Source organism: Gouania willdenowi, chromosome 20, assembly GCF_900634775.1.
Source record: "Gouania willdenowi chromosome 20, fGouWil2.1, whole genome shotgun sequence".
Taxonomy (NCBI): domain Eukaryota; kingdom Metazoa; phylum Chordata; class Actinopteri; order Blenniiformes; family Gobiesocidae; genus Gouania; species Gouania willdenowi.
The window spans coordinates 13,575,282-13,600,765 of record NC_041063.1 but is presented as its reverse complement, the minus strand read 5'-3'; the positions used below and the strand labels follow the sequence as shown (position 1 = coordinate 13,600,765).

Genomic DNA, 25,484 nt, shown 5'->3' with positions numbered 1-25,484 from the left:
GGGGGGGTTGGGAAGGAGGCAGAGGTTTGGGGGGGGTGGGGTTAAAGAAAAAAAGAGTCAGCATCTTTTTTCTTTAAGTGTTGCTCATGATTCTTTCGATAATGCTTTTACATTTACAAGCACTGGGGATGGTGACGATAATCATGACGTTTAATTAATGACTGAAGTTTGAGTGCATATGTCATAGATTATTTTCTGTACAGCAAAGTTTGATTAAAGCTCCAGGTAAACCAGCTGAGGACAAAAAGAGAAAAAGGTGACACTTACCATGCAGGGTGAGCAATTTGGTTATCATCCTTGAAAACTACAATAATCCTACTTTCAATCTGTTCCCATTTTCTGTTTCTTATTCAAGCTATTTGTGTTGCAATAACTGCTATTTGTATTGGCGATGAACTCCCCTGGCAGCAGATCATATCAAGTTTGTTATTCAAGGCTCTATTATCAACATGAATGCCATTGTTAGGAGAACAACCCTGAAATGAGTCTTCAAAGCAGCACTTTATTCAGTGGTTCTCTTGATGTGGCTCTACACTGTGCAGAAACCACTATAAAAGGAACCTTGCCCGTTCTACTGGGTCTGTGGTAAAGAGGCAGCAGGTGAATATTTACTTTGATTTCTCACCTTTAGAGGTAAAAAGATGTACAACGATACGCAAACCTTCCGCCCGTACAAAACAGCCTGTGAATCGCGTCTCCTTTAAACAGTATTGCTGAAGTGGGGAAAAAGGTTTTACATTGAATAGGGCTGGGCGATACGGGCCATAATTTATATCTCGATATACGATATAAATCTCAACATTTTTAACTCAGTAAAGTTTTACCAGAATGACAATTTTATGTTAAATTTGCTGATGCCACACAGGCACGTTTATTAACAAACAGCTGCACAATATGTGCCACTTTTGGCTTTTTCTCCTATAAGGGACAGCACGTGTGAGTGAGTTCTGTACTGTGGCTTGTTCCATCTAACTGTGTTTTTCATGCTGCTCTGAAAAGTAGCAAAAGCAGCAACTCTTAAAATGAGTATTTTAATAAGAAAATAAGCTATAAAATAAAAAAAATATATATATATCATTAGAGGCGATATTGTAATTTTCTATATTTCCAAAACAGAAGTCTCAATATATTTTGACTCTCAATATATTGCCCAGGCCTAATATTGAATCACAAGTTTTTTTCCCGCACATCAGCTTCAATATCATTTCATGTGTGGAAGTTACTCAGAAATGATCAAGTTTTCTGTTAATTTAATAATTACAATAAACACAAAAGACTCCATTTCACCACAAAGACGAAATATTGTCCCACGTTGTTTTCACTTTCATGTATTTTTGAATGTGAAGAAAATATTTGTGCCGTTTTTTTTTTTTTTGCGCCTACACTGTGTTTGTGGAATACTCAACTGCAGTTTTCCACTGTTGACATGTATGTCTTGTCATCGTGCTTTAATGCTGTTTATACAAGTTTGTGTCAAAAGGAGAAGTCAGTGTGAGACAATGACAGCAGCGGTCATGTTGTTCTACACTAAAGTATCCACGATCCACACCCACCACATGCTTACTGCTGTGGTGAATGGCTCGTTCTCCTCCTAAAAGCTTGCTGTGCAAATAGTCTTCCACTTCAGGTAACAGGGTGCTACATGGCACCACAAACATCCTGCTGCCTTGTATTTATTCCAAGTAGAAGTGGACATTAGGTGGAAAAGCTGTGGTTAGTAGAGCAAGCAATTTTTCTTTCTTTTTTTTTTTTTTTTAAAGGACGAGATGGTGTTGGATGCTTACAGTTTCTGTCTTCTCTTCTCCAGCAAATCTCCCCCTTTCAAACATCAACAGACAAGATAATAAGACACTCAGAGCACAATTCCGTATTATATTCAGCAACCAAAGGCTCATCTCTTGTCAGTTTGCATTTACTCTCTCAAGGATGTGACGCTTCTATCATCAAGCTGTCAAAGAGAGCCAGGCAAGAACGACGGCAGCACTCATTTCATACACTTACTGTCTACATGAAATGGTCTGCACTTATACGGATTCTGCCAAAATGGTGGAACATTTTCACAAAGGTCACCCCTAGAGACCCCCTTACCCAAAAAGCAAAATGAATCTTCATTGATTCTGGTGTTGGAGGTCAGTCAGAACAAAGCGTCCAGCGCGGAGAGTGAATTTGCTGTTATGCTGCACCTTGCTTTTATGGTTTCTTCAGGCTCATTGGGCTTCATCTGCTGTCCGATTAAACACTGGATATGTGTGAGTGGTTTTGACCAGTTGCACTAATCGCACTGGAAAAATGTACAACTTTTGACAGCAAATTTCAGTTGAATTAGCTTAACTGTTGCAATTAGTGCTTTAAATGTCCAAATAAACATGGGACAAAATGTGTTTCACTTCATTATTTCATATATTTTAAATATGGCTGGGCAATATATCAAGATTCAAGATATATTGAGTTTTCTATTTTGGCAATTACAATATCGCCTATATCAATATATATATATTTTATATAGCTCATTTTGTATTAAAATACTCGTTTTAGGAGTTGCTGCTTCCGCTACATTTCAGAACAGCATGAATAGCACCGTTAAATGGATGGCTGAGTGCATCCTAACGCAGACCTTCAACTAAACAAACCACACTACAGATCTCACTCACACTTGCTGTCCCTTATAGGGAAAAAACCAAAAGTGGCATGTATTGTGCAGCTGTTTGTTAATAAATGAGCCTGTGTGGCGTTTTGCATTAGAAAACATAACCCAGATATGTTTATCTGGTCTGACTTTATTTGAATTGAAAATATCAGATTTATATCATATATCGCCATTTTGAGGAAAAAAAATATTGAGATATGAGTTTTTGTCCATAAAGTGTTTTGCTTAAAAAAATATTTATTGTACTGGCAAGCTGAGAGAAAGCTTAAGTGTGCTTTTTTTTGTTTAAACTGAATGTCCTGTTGATGAATACTTGTATTAATTTAATCTTTGAAATACACTCTAAAAGGATTTGATGGCAAATCAAACAAAATCATGCCTGGAGAACAAAACTTAAATCCATTTCTAGTTTGTTTAGCGCATTATCATGTGCCGTCTTTTTTTAATGCAATACTTAGTTAATATACGGCTGTTAACACATTGAGCGCATTTTCTCCATATTGTATTAAAGTCTTGTTTCTCATGCAGAAGTCCTCTTTCATACGTCCTAACAATAAGACATGCACAGACCTTCACCGCTCCAGGCACCAGTTTGTATTATTTTTGTGTAATCAGCTTAGTGAGCAAGATGCATGGTGGGATAGGCTGCTTGCTGATGCAAAGAGCCTCGTAATGTTGTGTGGTGAGGTTAAGTAATAAAGTGACGCAGAAACCAGCGCTGAATAGGCCACGAGTAAATAAGAGTGGATAAAGGAGACCGAGGGAGAACAAGTCTCTCCCCAGGAGGTGGATCTCATTATGGGGATTTCAGCTGTCTGTACAAACTTGAAAACAAGCTTAATGCATGCCTATAAAGCAGGTGTAATACATTTGCTAATGTGCCCGCAGCGCTCGTGGCTACAGAAACACTGCATGGCGTAGAGGACAGGAAGGGGGGATAAGGACAAGGCGTAAACAGCTGGGAAGACCTTTGGCTTTTTACAGATGCTTGTTCATCGAAAAAATGACTTTGAGCAACACCTTGCTTTGTGTTTCCAAACTAATAGAAATAATCTACTTTATGCATAATAAAGTATATTGTTTTTGCCTGGACAAGAAAGAACTCCATCGATGGGCAGATTGAGTGAAGAAAAATTGAGATTCAGCCTCTAATTTACCCACACACTTTCTTTAGGACTCAGAAAATAATGCCCGTGTATATCATGCGCACCATAACCAATATCAATAAGCCTTTCATGTTGAGCTAACAAAGAGGCATCACGTCTCCTGGCACGGACACGTCTGGTGTTGTTGAGATGTAATTGAAGCTGCGAGGGTCACATTTTCAGAATATAAATTACAGTCTTTTCTTTGACTTGTGTGGCGTGAACCAGGGATGCATCCCACAGCCCTCGTGTCCTTCACAAGCCTTTAATATTTATAACGCCCGCTCTTTGAGCAATGACCAGTACTAATGCATAACCTTCTGTCCTTCTGGCTGATTCGCTTCCTTTGAAACCAAAGATTGAGCCAGGAGAAGTGGGTGTATGGTGGATGAGGCACGGGTGTGGGCAGGCAGTGGGGGGGAGAGCTGGTATAGGCCAGTAGCGATCCAGGCTATAGAGAAGTTATTATGTTTTTCTCCTTTATATCTGAGGATGTGGAATAACACCGTGATGCTTCTTTTCTACAGAATAGAGTTATGTGGTTCAAAGCAATACCATTTCCTGACGTCTTTCCTTCCTCTCCCTCAGAATAATGTGCTGGGAGTGCTGGGATGGGAGGTGAGCTGTCTTTTAGCAACATGATTATTTGCTTTTTTTTGTGTGTGTGTGTGTGTGTGTGTGTACACACTCAGTTAAAAACCAATGCACAGACACTATTTCTTGATAAGCCACGTTTACCTGAGGTTCAGAGGAGGTAAGATACGCTCTAGTGTTGCATGTATCACCTGATGGTATCCTGCAGTGATTGAAGCAGTGCTGGAGCGATGCTGTGATCCATTGTTATTATACCTCTATGACAGAAGGTGGGGGTGAGGGGTGGAGGAGAGGCTTTGAGGGGCAAAGGGTAGAAAGTGGGACATAGGCGGCATGAGTGCTGGATAGCCTGAGGGGCCGAGGCTGATGTGTCAGCCATGACATGTGAGTGTCTAGTCCCCTCTCACACACACACACACACACACACACACACACACACACACACACATGCACATGCAGTGCTGGACTGTCCTCTAACCTCTCAGCCTACCTCCTAATGTCTTACCTTTGACCAGGTGCTACTCAAGAAGGATTATTATAGAAAAAAAGCAGTTAATACGGCAATGTTCACGAAAATTCTGGTAACTTAATTAAGTGTAACTCACCCTTTTGAAATATCTTCACACAAAACTCCCAAGTCCAGTTCAAGTTGCCAGAATAAATACAAGGATGTAAATGTATCTTTACTTTTACTCAAAACTAAAAGATATAACCATCTTCAGTTTGATTATTAGCTACAGTATGTAATATAAATGCTACATACATAAACTACATTCAACATTTATCAAAAACAAATCATCTAAATGTAATATAAGTACCATTAAAGGACATTTTGTGCTTTATAGATAGAATTGAGTCAAACTTACTTTAAAAATGTCTTCATAAATATAGATATTTTTTATATAAATATACATTTTTGGATATTTAATGCACAAGCAGATGATGAAAAGTAAAATGTGACCCTAAAAGAAGTATTTCAAAATCCTTAGATGAACATATTTTCTTTGTTTGTTACAAAGGTATAAGGTACAAAGCTTCAGATTATGTAGTGTACATTCTGACAAGGATTAAAATGGGTTTAAAAAAAAATTCTCTAATTTAATGTTTACTCAAAATTCAGAATTATTTTGCCTGAAATAAGATTTTAAAAAAAAAGAAAATCTTTCCACAAATGTTGGCTTTGATCAGCTGAGCAGTGTGTTTATGAAGAATAAAGGAACAGGACGAGGAGCTTTTGTCATCACAGGGTTGTACGCTGCAGGCAGCAGAATCCTATTTACAGCAAATATCATTTAGGTAATTTAGAAGGAGGAGCAATAGGGAAGCAGATTTCTCCTAAAAGGCTTACAGCTCTCTAAGCTAGTCCTCATCCCCACGTCCTGCCTTTGCTGACAGCCATAAAAGGATGAGGAATAATTCAGATTGTTATTTGCCTCCTCCAACCCTGAGCTAATCAGGTTGACATTGCTTTGGGAATGAGGAGGACGCTGTATCACAGATGTGCTCATGTGCAAAGTGTTCCTAAGTCTCCTGTGAGGATGCAACACAAAAGCCCTCTTTTCCCCCTTTCTTCTTCTCCTCGTCCTCTTCCTCTTCTCTATCTTCCCACTCTCCGTCACACTATCCATCCCTCCTTCTTGACCTTTGAAACTGGCATTGCCTCTTCTCACCAATTTACCTCCCTGCAGTCCCTCTTGTGCTTGTGCTGCCTCCATCTCCACTCTGGTATCAGGGGAAGGACAGGTAAGAGCAGGAGCAGAGCACTCTCATGGCAGAGAGCCCCTCGATGGAGACCCTGTGACCACATGTGAGAGCTTAAGAGTCAGACCACCAGACCCTTAAGCATTGTTTGCATGCAGATACTTCCTCTTTTCATCATGAAGTTTATTTATTTATTTGTTCATTGGATCCCCATTTGCTTCCACCGTGGAGTGAGCTGATCTTTCTGGGGTACATAGAAAACATAAAAACAAAGTTCTTGTCCATGTAAGAACAGGAAACATTAAAGACAGTTAAAAATATACAGAAACATTACATAAAAAGGTTCATCAAGACACTTTTTTATTACACCAGCAAATACATAAAAAAAATACATGATACTGTACATTTAGATTGATAAACATATGATTTTAAAGCATTTTTAAAATTGACATGTCTTTCAGGTTCCTAGGAAATTTGTTTCATAAGTGAAAAGCTCTAAAAAGAAAACAGACATTTGTAAATAGTTGGTATTAGGACAATTGGTGACTAAGTTGGTGTTTGAAGTCGATATGGTGGGAGTATTTGATCTTTTCTTAAAATAATCTCAGTTGGCCGGTTAAAATAATCTTATCTATAAATATTAGTAAATTATAATGTGTTTTAGTTTAGTCTTTCTTGATATTAATTTGATCTATTTTCTGTCGTTTACTTTTTAAACATTCAATTGGTGACAAAGGGTTATCTTACTTAATGTTATTTTATTTTTTCTTAGTCTGCCACTTAAGTCTATACCTTCCTCATGGCTGAACATTCACCTTTAAAAGTCAGAAAGCTGCAAGGTGCAAAATCATCGGTGCTCACTCTACAGCAACACTTACTGTGTAATTCCCTAACCCAATCATTCCTCTAATGAATGAGATATAGGTTTTTCCCCCCTCCCCTGTAAGGTCCACGCCCCCGGACTGTTGAGGAGTTGTGCATTAATGTTGAGAAATGGTTGTGGTCTCCTCCCCCTCCTGCCCCCTGCTGATCTTAATTAAGGAAATATCAACTCTCCTCGCGGCAGCGGCAGCCGTAATGTGGCTAATAATGTTGCAGACGCACTCTCAAAAGTGGGTCTCTGCTGAATATCTGTCCCAGGAAACTCCACTGACCTAAACCTATCGAGGCTTCTCCAGCCCTGCCTCTAGACATAGAGTATTACTCCTCTGAGGGTCCAGAGGGAACCATCTGACTAAGAGCACCTGGAGATATTGGCAGCAGATAATGCTCTGTGTTATTGTTGAGGGCTTTGGTTAGAGTAATGAAATGCTGAGCTAAATCACTGGTGATTTTGGCTTTCTTCCATGCTACACAGTTAAGTCAGTCATTATATCACTCACATTGAGCTTTTATCTCTCTCTCTATATATATATATATATCTATATATATATATACACACTGTTTACTGTATACGGTATATATATTGTTTGATGTGCTATTACTTTTTCAGCTACTTGAGATTAAGATGCAGAAATGTAAACTTTTCAGTCTTGGTTACCAACAAAGTAACCTTCACTTTTGAAGCATCATCTACAAAAGTGGTTCTCAAACTTTTTTTGCTTAAGTATTACATTTTTCTTGTTTCTGAATCCATGTACCCCGTTTGTCCATCTCCAGCCTTTTGCTCAGAATACTATGAAAAAAACTACAATAGATATCAATCATGCAATTAATGAGTGATAACACATTTTAAAGAATCCCATTTTTTTAAATAAGCAGTATTTAGTGTCTCATGAATATAAATGTAATTCTATAGTTTTTTATCATTTGATTCTGATCATCTCCTGCGTGGTGTGGGACCCTATTTTCTGTTCATGTTCCAATCAAGATCATTTCCATCATCATTATCATGACCATTTTTCATTAAAAATAAACATAATACCGCATATTTTCAATTATTTCATTTCATTTGTTAATGTTCCACCCCCTGTGGTGCCATCACACACCTCTAGGGGTACACTTACCCCCATTTGGTAAACACTGATCTAAAGAATCAGTTGTCCAGCAATTTCTGGCAATTGGATTAATTTTGATAGAATTAAACATGTGTATCGTGTGACTTGTAAATCCGGGCCCGTCCTTTATGCTTTGACATCCCACAGATCGCTGTGAAACATTCACTAAGATGTTAAAATCAAATTATAATTTTTTTTTTAACTTCTGCCTGCACATTTTTTTATTTCCACAGTAATAAAATTAAGCATGCTATTCACTTTGAATCTTCAGTCTTTTCACAGGGGAATTTTTATTCCCATGGATTGGATTTCAGAGGAAAAGTGATTGACAACATCTCAATAGCAAACACATGCACTCAGCCAGACGTTTTCAAAAGGACCATTATAAAAATGGGATTTGGCTGTTCATTCTGAATAGCCTGAATCGTTACCAGGCTTTTCTCGTACATTTGACAACTTACATAATGCATTTCCACTAAAATAGCTTAAGTGTTAAAGCTTCTTTTATGGGCAAAAATTGATTCATAAATGCACTGAGGCAAAGGCTAACGTGAACACAAAGCTTTCAATAACACCCATTTTATACAGACTGTCAATGTATGAAGTGGTTGCATTAGACAAGGTGGCATGGTGATTGCTTTTTGAAATCCAGGCTAATTGTTTTGTGGTGAAGTCCTTGGGGGCACCGTGCATTAAGATCGGCCAAATCAAGTCAAATAAATATAGCTTTCTACCCCCCATCGCAATACACACTCTCACTCACACACGTACACACACTCGCACACACGCTACCAGCAGAGGCCTTCAGCCTTGTGTGCCATTGAAAGTCACTCTCCAGTGGCCACTTTGGTGATCAATGAGAAAGAATTTTATATAGTGGCGGATATTGGCAATATTTCCAAGACATAAGTCACACCAAATTGTACTCTGTGCCCTGTAATAAACATGTTTATTTCACAAACATCAAGGTACTATTGTCATTTAAATTCTTAGCATATCATTTTTTATCTTAGATTAAAATTAATCACTCTTGTCAATTTCGACATCCTGACGTATTGTATTTTGTATTTGTATTTGTACTTTTGCAGCTCCAGTTCTTTTGTACAGAAAGTACAGAAAATATCATAGCATGGATGTCCTGCATAAATGTGAAGCGACGATCAATGTCAGTTGGCTATTCTTTCATCCGATTGGCCTCTTCTTTCATCTCTACTCACATCAATACAACCATTTACTGCATTTTATCCATTATGTGACCTGTGCGTAATCACAGCATCAAAAGACTTTCTTTGCGGTACAGATTTGATCGAGATGCTTTCCCCTTCTTTATTCTCCTCTCTCAGCAGGATTAATCTCCATCTGGAAATTCATTTAAAAAAATCATTCACATTGGACAAATAGATTTCTAAAAAAATAAATAAAATAAAAGCATAACATGTCCAAAGAATATACCGGTAGTAATAAAAATAAATGAAAATTACCTCCCAAGGTGTTTCTCCTGCGTTATTTATTTAGTTAAAGAAATTACACAAATCCTTTGGGTGAAGATGTGCATGCGTATTTATTTATTATTGATTCTTATCTCTTGTGATAAACATATTAACGGTGCAGATATTTGCAAGAGGGACAATGCTTGCTGAGTTACTGTGAAAGGATGCAATGAAAAGCATCAAGAAATCATAAGTGTCTCTGACTGTTTTTCAAATAGAATACATTATTCATTTCAGCTACAGTCATCAGCCACACAGTCTGGAGCTTATTGATGAAGTCTCTGTCCTCCAATATTGGTTGAGTTGCTCTATTTTGATAATTGACTTTGTTATGCTGGCAAGTGAATAGCTTTGAGTGTTATCAAAGAGAGGCAGGTGCATTCGGAAAATTGTCTTTAAGTTGCTTTAAATGTTCGAGTCATGGTGAACAATAAACTTGACTTTTTAGTCACGAACAGAGATGCTATATTATTTTGATTACAGTCAAACAGAAAGAGTCCAACCTAGACACAAGTAGCACATTAAGCGACTATTGTCTGTAAGTAAATAAATGAACGGCTTATGATGAAAGTAATGATGAGTCTTCGTTGCTGGATTTATCTTTTGCTCTCTCGACAAACACGGTGTACTTGCTGTGTGTGAATTGATCTGATTTCAGATACTGGGTGCACAGGGTGGAGCCGTGCACAACGTGATCCGTAATGGGTGAAATAATTGGTGAAAGGAGACTGGCTTGTCAAAATAGCCTCTGCGTTAGGAAGTTGATAAGCGAGAGGATGCGGACGTTTTACCGAGAAGCAGGGCCATCCAGCCAGAGGTAGAAACCAGCTCGAAACGCGCGCTTCCCCTTGGGCTCTCACATCAACCATCAAACGCTTGAGGTTCATTTGTTGGGTCATGCCATTCACCAATTATTTGGACTTTATGCAAAGATGAAATGATTTCAGTTGGCGGAGGCGAGTTTTAAATGTACTGCATAAATATAGTTGACAGGCAATGAGATCTTCCTTGAAAGGCTATTGAATAGTGCGTTCTGTATGAAGCTTTAATAAAAGTGCTGGAAACCATTAATGTCCTGGATGTTGAACAAAAAAAGCTTTTCAAGCATGAATTAAAAGACGGAGACACATTATTGACTTAAAAGCATGATATATCATTTAAAATGTTGATCTTACTGTAGAAAGATGACACAAGTTTTTTTTCTTATTATTTTACATATGGTGTCCTGAGGTTCTTTAAGGTTTTGTAACCTTCAGATGCATTTTCACATTACTTTCTTGATTGCATTGTAAAAGAACAATGTATTATTTTGAATAATTTAATTGCAGATGTCAATGTATAGCATAAAGGAGTTACATTTATATCATTGCTGAAGGTCAGACATGGGCAACTGGTGGCACAGGAGCCACCAATTCTGTGTGGCCCCCATAATAAACACACAAAATAAATGCCAAAATACAAAAAAAAAAAAAGAGAAAAAAAAATATACAAAATGACAGAAAAATATACAAAATGGCTCCAAAAACACACAGAACAACAATAAAACACACAAAATGACAACAAAACTACATGTTATATTTTCAAGTGCCCTTGGATGGACAATTCCATTTTTGTGGCTCCCACTGTAATAAAAGTTGCCCATCTCTGCCCTAATTATTAGTAGCTATTATTTAAAATAAATACATAATTTATTTAAAATAAACTTTTCTTCTGTTATCCTCATATTTCACTAAAATAGTTGCATTAAAAGTAGACATTATGGGCCGTTTAGTGACAATGCTGGATGGAAATGTCAATAAAGTGTCAATGTCAATATTCAAGGTTGGCCTTATTTTCAAGTGGGAAAATATCTCAAACTGTATCCTGCACTTGGGCCTTCATTGAATTTTGGTGGAATTTATGCAGATGTAGTTGAAAGCTGTTAGTTCTCTCCAGCACCTAATTATAGTGGTCATTTTCCCTTCCAGTTTGTCCCCAGTTACTACAGCTAGTATTCATAAGTACTTATGACTGCTGATCAGCCTTTCCCATAAACGATAAACTATAAAGGGTGAGACAACATAAATGTCTCTTATAAACATAAAATGAAACACGCTTTGTGAATGTGTAGATGTCTATGTTGTAATCCTGCAAAGTGGCACTCTATGTGCTGTGCATTCTCAGAATAGCTGGGCCTGTGCACGTGTTGGACTACAAACAGTTTCCGTGTGCCCAAGTAAAAAAGACTTAACGTCATTCTATAGAAAGCAAAAATCATGGGTGTGTCAGAAAAATAAAAGCTTTAAAAACCTCTACAACATAGCATCTATACTCTATAAATCTATAAAATGTAAAAGACAGAGCATTAGATGATCATCAAATTGGGAGCAGAGTACGACATCAAACGTGATTGTGCTGCAGATTTTCAAAAGGCAGCATTTGTAAACTTCACCTGACTTCACCCTTAGTTCTGATCTTGAAAAGAAATTGGCTGTAAAGTATTTACTATAACCTTCAACAAGTCCAGTTTCAAAGAGTTTCATACACTCTGAGGTCTTAGTGTGTGTGAAACACAGATGTTTTATAGAAAAGATAAAATGGTAAAGCATTAACACACATGTTTTAAAGAACATGTGCATGCTGGAGAAGTTAAAATACAAACTCCAAGAATGACTGTAAGGTTAGAAACTGACAAAAACAACTTTCCTATACATATTACAGTTGTACAGAGATCAGTCACAGTGAAAATGTATTATTTAAACATTTGAAAATCACATGATGGCATGATAACAGTTAAGGCATACTGTATATCAGAAAACATCAAGAAGACTATAGATATGTGTGCAGTAATCATATGTATAAATGACTGATCCCTCTTCTATACATTCCTATATAAGGATAAAACATGAAGATCAATGCAGTGTGGGGTTTTTGTTGTTCTCTTTGCATGTCTGACCACCCACTTTTAAAAGTAATTCTAGCTAATAAACATCTGTCAGACCATAAAGGCTCAGGTCTTTTTCTCTCTTTATATCATCAGTGAGGGTCTCGATATCCTGGTGGTCAAAGGCTGGAGGTTACTTGACCCTTTTGGACCTATTAGAGTAGTGCACCCTCCACGCACCACTTACAGATTCTGTGAGATAGGGATTGCTGTGATAACCAATCGTTAGTGCCCTTTATTTTCCCTGCAGCTATCTGCAAGCTTATTATCATGTCCCTGTCTGCTCCGCTCCTCTCTGCCCTCATAGCAAACAGGTCTAATTGTGTCCCGTAGCTGCAGGCTCAGGGCAGAGGGGGGAGCGGGCTTAGATGAATGATACTCAGTGATGTAAATGGCTGAATAATATGGCCCCCACGTTTGTGGTGGAGCTCTATCTCTCAGCAGTAATCTAGGCCATCGGGGACCCGCCAGTATGCATCATCCTTCATCAATGAGCCTCTCCACTGGTTGGTAATTTATTCGGTGCTATAGCGGTTATTGATAAAGCACTTAGATACAAATTCCCCCTCCTCTACGAGCTCTCCGCCGCTGCTCGGTACAACAGGTCGGATTGTAATATCACAGCACGGCCTGCTTTGTTTGTTTTATCCCACTTGTTTTATCTGATCTCCAGTGGGATATTTGTTTCTGCTGTTTTTCTCTTTTGGCTTTTCCCACGATTCACAGCTCACGTTTGTGTTTTTTAGGGGCTCGCGACGGATCGGTTCAGTCTGATGCAAGCAGCAGTCCTTCAGAGCAGAGTCAACTGGGTTTGTCTCACCCAGGGTATCCATTGGGTCCACAGGTAAGTGAAACACGACATGTCAAACCCATCAAACTATCACAGTTATTGGTTAGATTTGAGTAACAATGTAGTCGTCCACAGAGTCGTACTCATCCTTTTTTGATCAGTAGTACTTCATTTATCCCAGAGGGAAATTTTACAAAAGAAAGAAGGAAAAAATGAAAAAGAAAATGTACATTATTAAGTAAAATAATATGTAAATAAGGGTTAAATACAAGTGCACACATTTAATAATAATATTAACGATAATACAGATATATACAGTACAAGAAGCTGCGAGGTTAAAGTGGTTACACCTAGATTTTGTTTATCTATACAAGTAATTTGAAAAAATCTGATATTAGGTAGATATTTTCTCTGCTCTTGTCTGCTCACATAACGCATAAAAAGCATGCAAACACCCAGTGCTAAATACTAAACCCTCTTGGATCAAAGTGTGAAATCTTAAATTGTTTGGTCATCACACACTGTCCTGTAATGTAACTGAGTCGTGGCGCTAATGAGCTGACAACACAGGCCATGTCAAAACAGGCCGGGGGAGCAAAAGAGCCTGAGCCTGCAGCCTTGTTAAAAGCTCAATCAGGCATTGTTCTATCTGATTGAATTTATTGGCCTGGTGGCTCCGCGGTGTTTAATAAACAACTATCTCATTAGTGTTGTTCAATGTCAGTGCATCACACACACACACACACACACACACACACACACAAGCATCAGGTTTCCTCCACCCTCGTTAATAAGGCCATTCTGCAGGCTCTCAGTGTTACTCAATGACAGTCAGCCCTCATCAGGAGAGACAAGAGGAAACATGAGACGAGGAGAAAGCCATACAGTTTAGATGAAAAGGTTTTCAGGTTAAACAATCCTTAGTCGTCTATTAGTGGACACAGAAATTAAGCTAAATTAATGGTGCTTTTTTTTTTTTTTTATGATTAAACATTCTTTTAGAGGTCAAACTCATGGTATGTTTAACACAAGAAATAAACAGAAGAAGAAGCAGCACAGGCAGCAGTAAAAAGCCTGAGCCTTAGTCTCAGCAGGCGGCTCTCGACAGTCACCATCTAATATATTAATGCTGTCAGTACAGTCTCAGTGAAGCTAACACTTTTCAGAAACAAAGGCGCTCCGCATGCCATACCCAATTCTCTTGTTCCAGGATCAATATGTTTTGATAGATTCTCGCTCCAGAGCCGGATATTGTTCGAACAACCATTATCCAATGGTAGTTTACCCAACATGAATCTATGTTCCTTCTGTTTCCCACTTGCAGTTAGGATGACAAAAGTCTGCTATCTGGGTGATTAAGGGCAATTTCTCAGTGCCATAGCTGCCAAGCAGATGGAGGGGCCTATTCTCCCCTGATGGGCAGACAGCCTGGGTACCACATCCAGTCATGAGTGGGGCTGTTTCCCAATCCAAATCCTAGCACACATCCTCGTCTGTGCGTCCACGTGGCCCCTAGGAGACCCCTTCTCAAAACTCAGCTGTCAGTCCTGCCAAACATTGTACAGCAGCACCGGAGGAGAGGAGTGAGATTATCAGGCAAAACAAAAAACAAAAAAACTGAAGGTGAATTGCTTTGAATGTATACAACTAAAGCATCCTTTAAGGATGCAAATGACAGCTAATTATGATCTCAAATATTTTAGCTCTGTTTTTGCATCATTTTCACCTCAGTTAAAACACTGGAAGTGCACAGAAAGTGTATTTTTTTCCCCTCTGCAGCTACATGCCTAACAGCTGCCTACAGCTCCAAAGCTGCCTGTAATAATAAATAAATCAGTGCTACATCTGATAATTGTGGAATTGTCTTTTAATGTTATTCTCTTCTATGTGAGGCGATCTTTGCTGTCAAGCCTTGCAATCGCATTTTGTTTGATTCCATAATGAAATGTTCAAAGAGCATCTTTGATTTTTTTGGCAGCTTCGATTTGAGATTAAATTCAGCTGGAAAAAAAAAGAAAAAGACAGATTAAACATATGTCATTGAAGCTTAACATGTTGCCTTTGTTGATGTCCTTTGAGGATCCTTTGAACTCTCAAAATGACAATTCATTTTTTTTAATGTAATGGCAAATGTCATTGTGTCTGCTCTCAGATACGTCAAGATTGTCACTTGTTATACTGTCGCTGCGTATCAAAGCAAATATTGAGACGGACAAATTCTTTGCAGAAAGTGTGTATACGGTATTTTCCCGCCTGCAGCACTCACCTCTCGAGTTTGTTTATTCAAGGTGATCAGAAACAAACGTGCGTTCAGTTGTGGACTTGTGCCAACCGTTGTGACCTGAAATTGTCCCCGTGCTTTGCGGCTTTAAACCCACGTGACCTCCTACCTCCTAAAGAGAGGAGTACGTTGGAGCCGGTGCGGGCATTGCACTTGGTGCGGCGTTATCACAGTGACGTGCCTGTCACCTAGGAGCACCAGGCGGGGTAACAGGGTGGGCTATTTGCACCAGTCAGCCTGCTCTGCCTTCCACGCATGCTGCAAACACACAGTACTGACAATTGCAGGTAAAGGCATGTGAACATATGTCAACACTATGCAGTTAGGCTCACCTCAGCAACATCTAAAGCTGCTTGTTTTGAATGGACAGTAGCTTTTTATGGCTTTGTTAGATTGATTTCCTGCGTTTTCAGTCACTTTGTGATAATGAGGCCCGACATGATTTACTGTGAAACACTTTATAGGGCTGGGCGATGTATCGAGTAGGGCTGCAGCTAACCAGTATTTTAATAGTCAACTAGTCATTGATTATTGAAACGATTAATCGACTAATTGGATGACAAATCGTACAATTATTTTCTCTATAATGCTATAATCTTTTAAATTTGGCTTGGGTCAAATTACGACAAATAAAAACATTAAATAAATACATAGATAAAACAATTCCCAACTTAAAGTGTTTTTACTGCTGCTGAATCATGTTTATTTTATATCTGATAATGAGTTACATAAAGTTATGGTTGGTAAATGTCTCACTGATTTCCTATAATTAAACCAGATCAGACTTGATGATTTAATCATTAATATACTGAGAGCAATAATAATGGGACGTTCTGGTGTAATAATCACAATATTTATATTACTGTCTAATGGGGCCAGCTTTGTCTATGAACACATGAAACATAATTACAAATATTGCATTTCACAAGTTGGGACAGATGAATAGCGATGATAGTTTTCCATAAAAGTGTTAAATCTGATCATTAATAAATCTGTGGCCCTTTGTGGTCTAATGACGTTAAGATGTGGACTTTTTACGAGTCTCTTCCTTTCATTATTTTTTTTTTTTTTATTATTGGTAATTTTGTATTAAAATGCTCGTTTTAGGAGTCACTGCTTTTGTTGCTTCTCAGAACAGCATGAAAAGCTCAGTTAGATGGATTGCTGATTGCGTCCTAACACAGACCTTCCTCCAAACACTGTCCCTTTTAGTAGAAAAAGCCAAAAGTGGCACATTTGTATTTGTATTAACAGTTTGTTAATAAATGTGCCTGTATGGCATTTTGCATCATAAAATTTACCCCTGAATTATTGAGATTAATATTGTAATTTTACGAAAAAAATAATTGAGATATGAGTTTTCGTCCATATCGCCCAGCCCTACTGATCTGACTAGTTTTTAATGAAGCGTTTTCTGTTCCTGGCTAAAAACTTTCAATGAAAAGTACGTGGGTGTGTTCAAACCCCACTTGGTGAAAAATATATTTAAAGACATTTTCGTCTGCATAAAATATCTGAGCTATATTTCTGATATCAAATCTTTTCCGTCTATGGGTAAGGCTGCACCAATTCCATGTTAACTAATTTAGGCACTAACAGGTGCCTGGAAAGTGGAGAATGATGTGTTGTACTGTATCTCTCATCACAAGGCTGAAGTACTTCTACTTTTTTTTTTTTTTTTTTTAAGCGATGTGTATTTCAAGCACATTATTTCCTGGTAGCGTGGGTTTTGTTCAGTGAAATGTTACAGAAATCACTCTGGAATTTTGGACACTTTCACAAGGATGAAGTTTGATTTTCCTCAGCACCAGCAGCCGAGGGGTTTTGACTTCACTGTGCGCGCGGCTTAGCACTGCACAGCAAAACAAACACATTCATCAGAACACATCACTGAGAGATGAGTCAATTTGGTGACATCGGCTTCACTGCTTTACTGTCTCAATTAAGCACCCCGAGATGAATAAGACTGTGCCTTCATCGTTTATACATGATGTCTGTATTGTGTGGAATTCCTCTGGGAGACAAACGGAAATAATTTCACAAACTTAAAAAGGTGGTTACTGGTTAAGAAGAAATCGCTGTGGTTGAACAAAATATTAAAGCGCTGACTGTATTCTACATTTTTAGATTATGTCATGTTTGTAGAATTTGAATTTGAAGCAGGTATAAGTAAACATGTTCATGCTTTTGACAAGGAAGGTCAAAAAAACCTCAAAATCTTACCTGCGACGTCAGTGATAATATTTCCTGCCATGCATCAGTTTCCTGATCCTTTGTTAGATTTTCTTTTGCATGTGACACTTTGGATCGAACGAGTGTTTTACATTCTGTCATGAGGAGAAAATTGTGTAAATCAGCGTGTATTATGTCTGAGGTGTACATTATAAATGTCTTCTTTAACTAATAGTGCTGATTTAATCAAACCCTCTACAGTAGCTGGATGAATTTTATTTAAACCAACCCACAAACATCAGAATTACCTTCAAAAACTGATTGCACAAAAGTTATTTATGTATATAATATAAATAAACATGGAACTGCAAAAACGTAAACAAACTTTGAACTGACAAGAACTTTTCAAGTTAAGGGTGACGTTTACATTAAAGTACAATTGCTTTTTATCTGTCATCACTGAAACGTAAGCTACTAAAATGTAAATAAGGGGAAACCTAAACATCTGAGTTTGAATTTAGTTTAACATGAGATATTCGGTAGCAAACACGTGACATTATATTGTCTTATTATGTTGTCTTAATCCTGTTTTCACATTTTTTTAAATGTAAATTTCCATGTAATGGAACACTTTGGAACATCACATTCCTTGGTTAATATTAACAGTTGCCATTTAGTTTGTTAATAAAAACTTTATTATACATGTCTGAAATTTAAATACATTCTAAGACTTATTAAAGACTTCTAATCATAAGATTCTTGGCTGATTTCTTGTTGTTTGTAAAAAAAAAAAAAAAAAAATCAATCTGACTCTGGGACATGCACAAAAACTCTGTTGTTCCTGTTCTTTTTTTGGCACATGGCAATAAACGTTATTCTATTCTATTCTATTTTATTATAAGACTATAGAGACGCTAAAGTCGTGGGTTTCAGCAAAAAGTTATTCTTTAACCACAAGTTTAATTCACTGTAAAATTTTGAAAGAGTGTATTTAAAATATATTTAGTAAAAATATGAAGATATGAGATTAAATTGGACAAAGAATAACTAATACTTTCAAAAACATATTGAGACTTCGTTTGGTTGTCGTGGTTAAAGATGGATCATTCACGTGTTTGTCTTTCCTCAGTCTCTCCTGGTGGCCCAGCAATTAGCCAACGCAGTTGGTGGCGTGATGTCAGGGGCGGCGCCTAGCATGAACCAGCCCGTCCTCATCCCATTCACTGCAGGCGGACACCTGGGCGGCCAGCAGGGCCTGGTGCTCTCTCTGCCCACAGCTAACATCCAAAGCCTGGTGGCTGCTGCTGCTGCAGGGGGCATAATGTCGCTCCCCCTCCAGAACCTGCAAGGTGAGGAAAAAGTTCATGGTAGACACGACGCCAACAAACAGCTTATCCTAAGTCGAAGAATGTTGTATAAATGACAAAATTAGAAACTATATGAGCGGCTAGTGGAAGGTTTACGTGAATCTACTTCGTCTTTGTCAGGTACTGTAAATCTGATGCTTTTGTGTTTTTTCACATGATGATTCACTGACCCAAGACAGGGCCATAAGTAGTACATGCATAATAAATAAATGTAAATATTACTCAAAAAGAGTTTGTTATACATCAACTGTGCATCTTGGAGGAGTGTTTTTTTTCTTTTTCTCAATAAAAGCACTTTGCTGAGGTCTTGACCAGATAAGATTCCTTGGGGTTTGCATCCCAAAAAGCTGCTATCCTAACTTGCCCAGAGGAACAACCATATTAATTACAGGTCAACGTATTGGAGTGCAGCGCAAAAGCACTTTATGCCTCTTTCCTGTGCATAGGGGCGCACGCTGCTTCACTCTGTTATATCTTCTTCATCATCTGTCCATCCACATGGCTGTACTTATCCTGCCTTTTAAAGTTTAATGCCCAAGTGTTCTCTTCTGATCATAGTTGTAAATGGTTTTCATTTTAATGTTTAAAACATTGTCTCTTTTATAGTATTAGGTTGAGGAATGGATGGGGAACGTTAGGCATAAATCTTTGATGAGAGAGGTGCACTAATGTAAAAAGATGCCAGGCTACATGTAAAGCAGTGTGTTTTTTGGATGAAGATTACAATAATGCCAGTGCAGCACAAAGTGCAGAGAAGGCTATCTTCATGTGGGGAAATGGACGGACAGATGCCCTGAGTGGAGAATTGTGAGGGTAGAAGCCTAATGGACACAAACATGCATAAATAACAGCAGCCATTGCTGTGAGCAGAGCTTTTAATAAACCCAATTCTATCCAACGAAACCTTCTATGTATCCGTCAGTAATGGATGATCATGGCCCCGAAAGGCTTCGCTGACTCACACTTCAACAGTCCTTCATCTCGATGCTTGAGGGACAACCCAGAAGCTTTAGTGATCTGATGAACTGCTGGACTAACACATTGTCAGGGTGTCAGAGAACCAAAGTAAACATTTAATAGTCATCTATATTGTCCAGCACTGCCACACCCTCAATCCAATGAATCCAGCGTGCTGATAGAAATCTCCAACCATGAGAAATAGAGGGAAAAAAGGAGCAGAGAGGAGAAAGGCATCCATGGCAGATCTTTTTTTTTAATGGTGTGTGTGGACTGACACACTGTGTTCGCACGTCCTGTTATCTGAAGGGGATGCATTGATGGGATCTCCATAGAGAGAAAGTGACACAAGTCACGAGTGAAGCTAAATGTCTTGACTGTGTCCGGGCCCCTCTGGCCACGCAGCCCTCCTCTACTCTCCCCTGTCTGACTCCATCACAGCTCTGCTGAATGAGGCCTGCTGGCACAGCACCTCTGTCAGACAACAGCAGCCCTAGCCTCTGCCCTGATGCCCCGCCCACTCCACTCCGCTCCATGCCTGATTAATCACACACATGATAGTGTTGCGCTGTCATCGGGGAACAGTCATCTCATTTCACTCGCCGAGAGCAAGTGTGCTTTACAGCATTCACACGGTTAGCTAATTAGTGTCAGATTAGACACCAGACAACCATCAGGCTCTGTAATGAGACCCCAGGAAGACATAACGCCAAAAGCTCCATTTAAATGCAATGAGGCAACTTTAAGCCAACTGCTTATGCATTGCTTATCCCTCATATTCTTAGAGTTGTATTGTAGATTTCAAATCAATTCTACTTTATTTATATAGCGCAACTTACAAGAATAGTCATCTCGAAGCGCTAACAAAATAGAAAATTCTTAAGAAAAAAAACCCAATAAATCCACATGAACATGCATCAGCTACAGTGGGGAGAAAAAACTCCCTTTTAACAGGAGGAAATCTCCAGCTGAACCAGGCACAACTTCCCGTGTGATTTAGGCAAATTTATCCTGGCAACAGTTCTAAGGTAGATATTAGTTCATTTTTGCAAGCTATTTCATCAGTTAACGGGAGTTGAAATGATCTGTTAATTACAGGTCTATGTCCAGGGGCTTTTGAGAAGAAGGAAGTTGGAAGTTTTTGTACATGACATTTGAATTTGTGTTGCAAAAAAGACAGTGAGCTCAACAATTAATCTTATCATTCCTGTTTATTTCAATATTATTTGTTTATTAAACAGGAAGTTGTACCTATAATAAGGGCTGGGCAATATACCCCAAAACTCATATTTCAGTTTTTTTTCTCAAAATCTCAATAATTTAAATTCAAATTATGCCGGACCAGAAATAAAATTCCTGGGTTACGTTTACAAAATGCCATACGGACACAATTTTGGCCACTTTTAGCTTTTTCTCCTATAAAGGAATATCTATGTTTGGTAGTACTGAGAAATCCCTCTAACTGTGCTTATCATGCTGTTCTGAGAAGTAGTGAAAGCAGCTACTCCTAAAACAAGTGTTTTGATACAAAAGCTAGCTATAATAAATACGTATATCAATATAGGCAATATTGTAATTTTCTATATCGCCAAAATAGAAAACTTGATATATCTTGGATATCGATATATTACCCAGCCTACCTATAATATAGAAGTAGCATCCCCAGGAATAATGTGGATAAAAGGCATATCTTCCAGTTTTAAATAAACACAAATCTATGGCTCGACTGATATTCCACAAAGTAATTTTCTTTTAATTGTAGATATAAATATATATTTTCTGATTCTCTGATCCAACATTTTGACCATGTTAATAATCACTGGCTCAGTGAGGCGGAAAGTTGACAAAGGAGAAAGGAGTGGATTTCTTGCAGCTTCAGGAGGGCACCACTGTCCGACTGTGATGAATAACTATCACTGTAATGGGGTCGTGCTGTAAAGTTAGAGCAGTTGCTTAAATAAAACTGAGCAGCATCTTGTGGCAGACTCAGTAAACACGGGCAGCAGTGTAACCGGTTATTTGTCAAAATGATTTATGCCGGCAAAAGATGCCGAAAAAAAAACAAATTCCCAATGAAACTAAACAAGGGAGAAAGTTATCTTTTTTAACAGAGTGCACACAATTCCAGCTGACTTCACAGAGGCAAAAACTAGGTTGGGTCATGTTAGAGACCTGCATATGTGGTGGCTGATAGGACTTAAAAAATTAGACATGATTTTGATGTACTGTATGTTAAAAGGATGCAGGCAAAATGAATTCAAGATTCCTGTTCTTGGCTATCGAATTCCTGCTACATTTCATTTTTTAATAGGTTTTTATTTCAAATGATTTCATAACAAGCAAAGCATTATTACCATACTTGTAGAACTAGTTGTATCAAAGGACTATGCATGTAATGCACAATGGGAGGAAGCAGGACAAAGTCTGTCTAACTCCTCTTTCCAACGAGTCACTCAAAGTTAATGCAAGAAGCTAGTTTACCGCAGCGCCTTCATATTAATAAGCATATCCCATCTGATTTGCTCTCAGTGTAAAGCCAGGCAGTGCATCACATCAGAGAGCTGAGTTCTAATGGTGAGGCTGAGAGCACTGTTCCTCTGTACTCGTCCGCAGGAAACACAAAACAGCTCTCAGGCTTTCTGATAAAGGTCGGCATCCCACTCAACTGCAGTAATGAGACCCTGTGTCAGTGCCAATCAAAGCCGTGTCTGTCGTTTTTTGATGAAATGCTCGGCGGTGTCGCGCGCAGGTTGCCGGCTTAGACGTGGTACAAATTAGGGAAATGACTCTGCTTATTACACCACCAAAGGGTGGGCTCCTGGGGGATGAGACAAATGTTTCCACACTAGTTAGGCATGTCAGCCTGCATTTTTTCTGCCTCAGACGACTTCTGCTCCTTTAACAGTTTACCTCACCAGGCAGGGCCATTGGCTTAACCTCTGTCTGTTGTGGGAATGTCTGTGTGTCCCTTTACCCATTACATTATCAAGGCTGGGGGAGTCCCACATCCTTTTTTTGTGGTCGTTGTAGTCACTTTTTGTACAATGTCTTCCTGATTGTGGGATACAAAAAGAAATGACCAGTTGCTTGTGTGCTTACTCATGGTATTAAAGGGAAGAGATGTATGCAGTCCACAGCAGTAGGGCTGGGCGATATGGACCATACAATTTAAATCTCAATATTTTTAACTCAATAAAGTACCAGAAAAGATAATTTTGGGTTAAATTTACTGATGAAAAATGCCACACAGGCACATTTATTAACGAACAGCTGCACTTGTGGCTTTTTCTGCTCCAAGGGACAGCACGTGTGAGTGAGTTCTGTCGTGTGGTTTAGGGGAAGGTCTGGGTTAGAACACATTCAGAAATCCATCTAACTGTGGTTGTCATCCTGTTCTGAGAAGTAGTGAGAGCTCTTCTCCTAAAACTCCTTAAAAGTATTTTAATACAAAATAAGCTATAAAATATGGACACTGTTGGACTGTACTCCATGAAAAATATTAAATACTTATATATATATTTGAAAAACTCTGTTGCTGTTGTAATTATAATTGAGTTGTAATTGAGTGCAGATAATTAACTTTGTAATTGTGATTTGGATGCAAATTCTATAAAAACAATCAGTGCCAAGAGATAAAGGGAAGAATATTTTATCTTTTTTTTTTCTGAGACCCTAAAAACTAGTTCAAATATAATGAACACACTTAAACTGGGGTGAAAATGTAGTAAGGCATAGAAAATGTGAAAAACTTTAGGTTATTTACATAACCACGGTTCTATGAGTAATATGATTGAGATGTCTCACTATGGGATGCACTCCCATCTGCAGCCCTCAGAAGCATTTTTCTCAATCTGCCAATCCTGATTGGCTAATGAAGTGTCCGTCCGCCAGGGACACTCCCACCTCCTATAAGAGGAGAAGGCGGACGGACACGTTTCACACACATCATTCAAAATAAGCACCTCTTCTCACTCTCCCAAGCAAGAAGGGTTGTCTGGTGAGACAGCTCCATTTCATAATATTTTGTGAGATGCCTCACTATGGGATATGGAAACTCCCGTATTGCAGAAGTCTGTATACATTAGGATAGTAGAACCACTCGTGCCACTTCGCTGGGTCCTGAATCTGTCCGAAATCCTCACACAGCTCAGCTTGGTAGGCTGTAAACAGAGAGAAGACATTCAGAGCTCTGACCGAGAGCGTGGCCGCTGCATAAGCTCTGCCAGACAGGTCCGACTGGAGACGATTCGCCCTGATCGGCAACGTTAGTTTCAGAGGAAACACCGCAGGCTGCCATGGTGGCAGGTCTGTGGTGCCATTGAGAACAGGTGGATAGCCCAATGCTACCATGTGGCGGCTAGCAGGTATGATAGCCGGGATGTGGGCCAACGTGCACCGGAGCGTTGAAGGACGTCGAGGACAGCTGGTGTGCTGGCGTCTGGAAGCTTAAATATTGTGGTGTGGTGTCGAGTGTGGAGACCGGCCGTCCACTGGAGTGTGAACGTCCATGAGGAGGACCAACGTGCACCAGACCGTCAGGAACGTCGGGGGCAGCGTTGGAGCCAGGCCGTTGGCTGATGTGCCAACGCCCGGAGGTTCAAGACCGTGGTGTTGCACCAAGCGGAGGCAAGGTAAGCGCTGGCTTCTTTTTGACCTGGTGTGGTCCACAAAGCAAGTGCGTCCAGTCTTATCAGCGTCTGTCGACGGAGGCCAAAAGAAGATCCAACTGTGGACAGTTGAGCTGGTAGAAGACGCGAGATATGCTTGAAAGTGAGATGAGGTGTTTTAATGAGGTGTGCTCGTCCACCTTCTCCTCTTATAGGAGATGGGAGTGTCCCTGGCAGGTGGACATGTTTCACCAGCCAATCAGGATTGGGAAAAAAACCTTCTGAGGGCTGCAGATGTGTGCATCCCATAGTAAGACATCTCACAAAATATTATGAAATAGAACACCCAACTTTCGAAGGTAAGACTATATAGTAAAGCATAAAAATGGCAATTTTTAGTTTTTTCTGAGATATCATAAAACCCTAAAAACTAGTTCAAATATGTTGAGCACACCTAAACCTGGGGTGAAAATCCAGTAAGGCATCAAAAATGTGAAAAACACACAAATTTCAGAGGTTTGACTATATAGTAAGTCATAAAGATGGAAACATTTCTGATTTTTTTTTTTCCTGAACAAAAAGCCTAACAAGGTAACCAAGAGATTCAAACACAAAAGGAAGGTTTAGTTTCATAGGCTTATTTATTAAAGACTATGTAATTGTGATTAATTGCAATTGCACTTTTGTAATTGAGAACATCATTTTTATTGACTTTCAGGGGAAAAATCATAATGGTAATTTTAATCGTAATTGGAAAAAATCTCTGTTGTTGATAATTGAGTTGGATAATTGAAAATGTAATTGTAATTGACC

The 25,484-nt window shown here is 38.8% G+C and overlaps 1 protein-coding gene across 1 annotated transcript in view; it reads left to right on the top strand.

Moving 5' to 3' along the window:
- The window catches only part of pou6f2 (POU class 6 homeobox 2), an 82,807-nt gene that overhangs the window by 10,646 nt on the left and 46,677 nt on the right, over nt 1–25,484 (top strand). The window contains exons 4-5 of the mRNA XM_028434653.1: nt 13,244–13,341; nt 18,870–19,089. Coding sequence (XP_028290454.1) covers nt 13,244–13,341; nt 18,870–19,089 — 318 coding nt within the window. The remainder of the gene's footprint in view (nt 1–13,243; nt 13,342–18,869; nt 19,090–25,484) is intronic.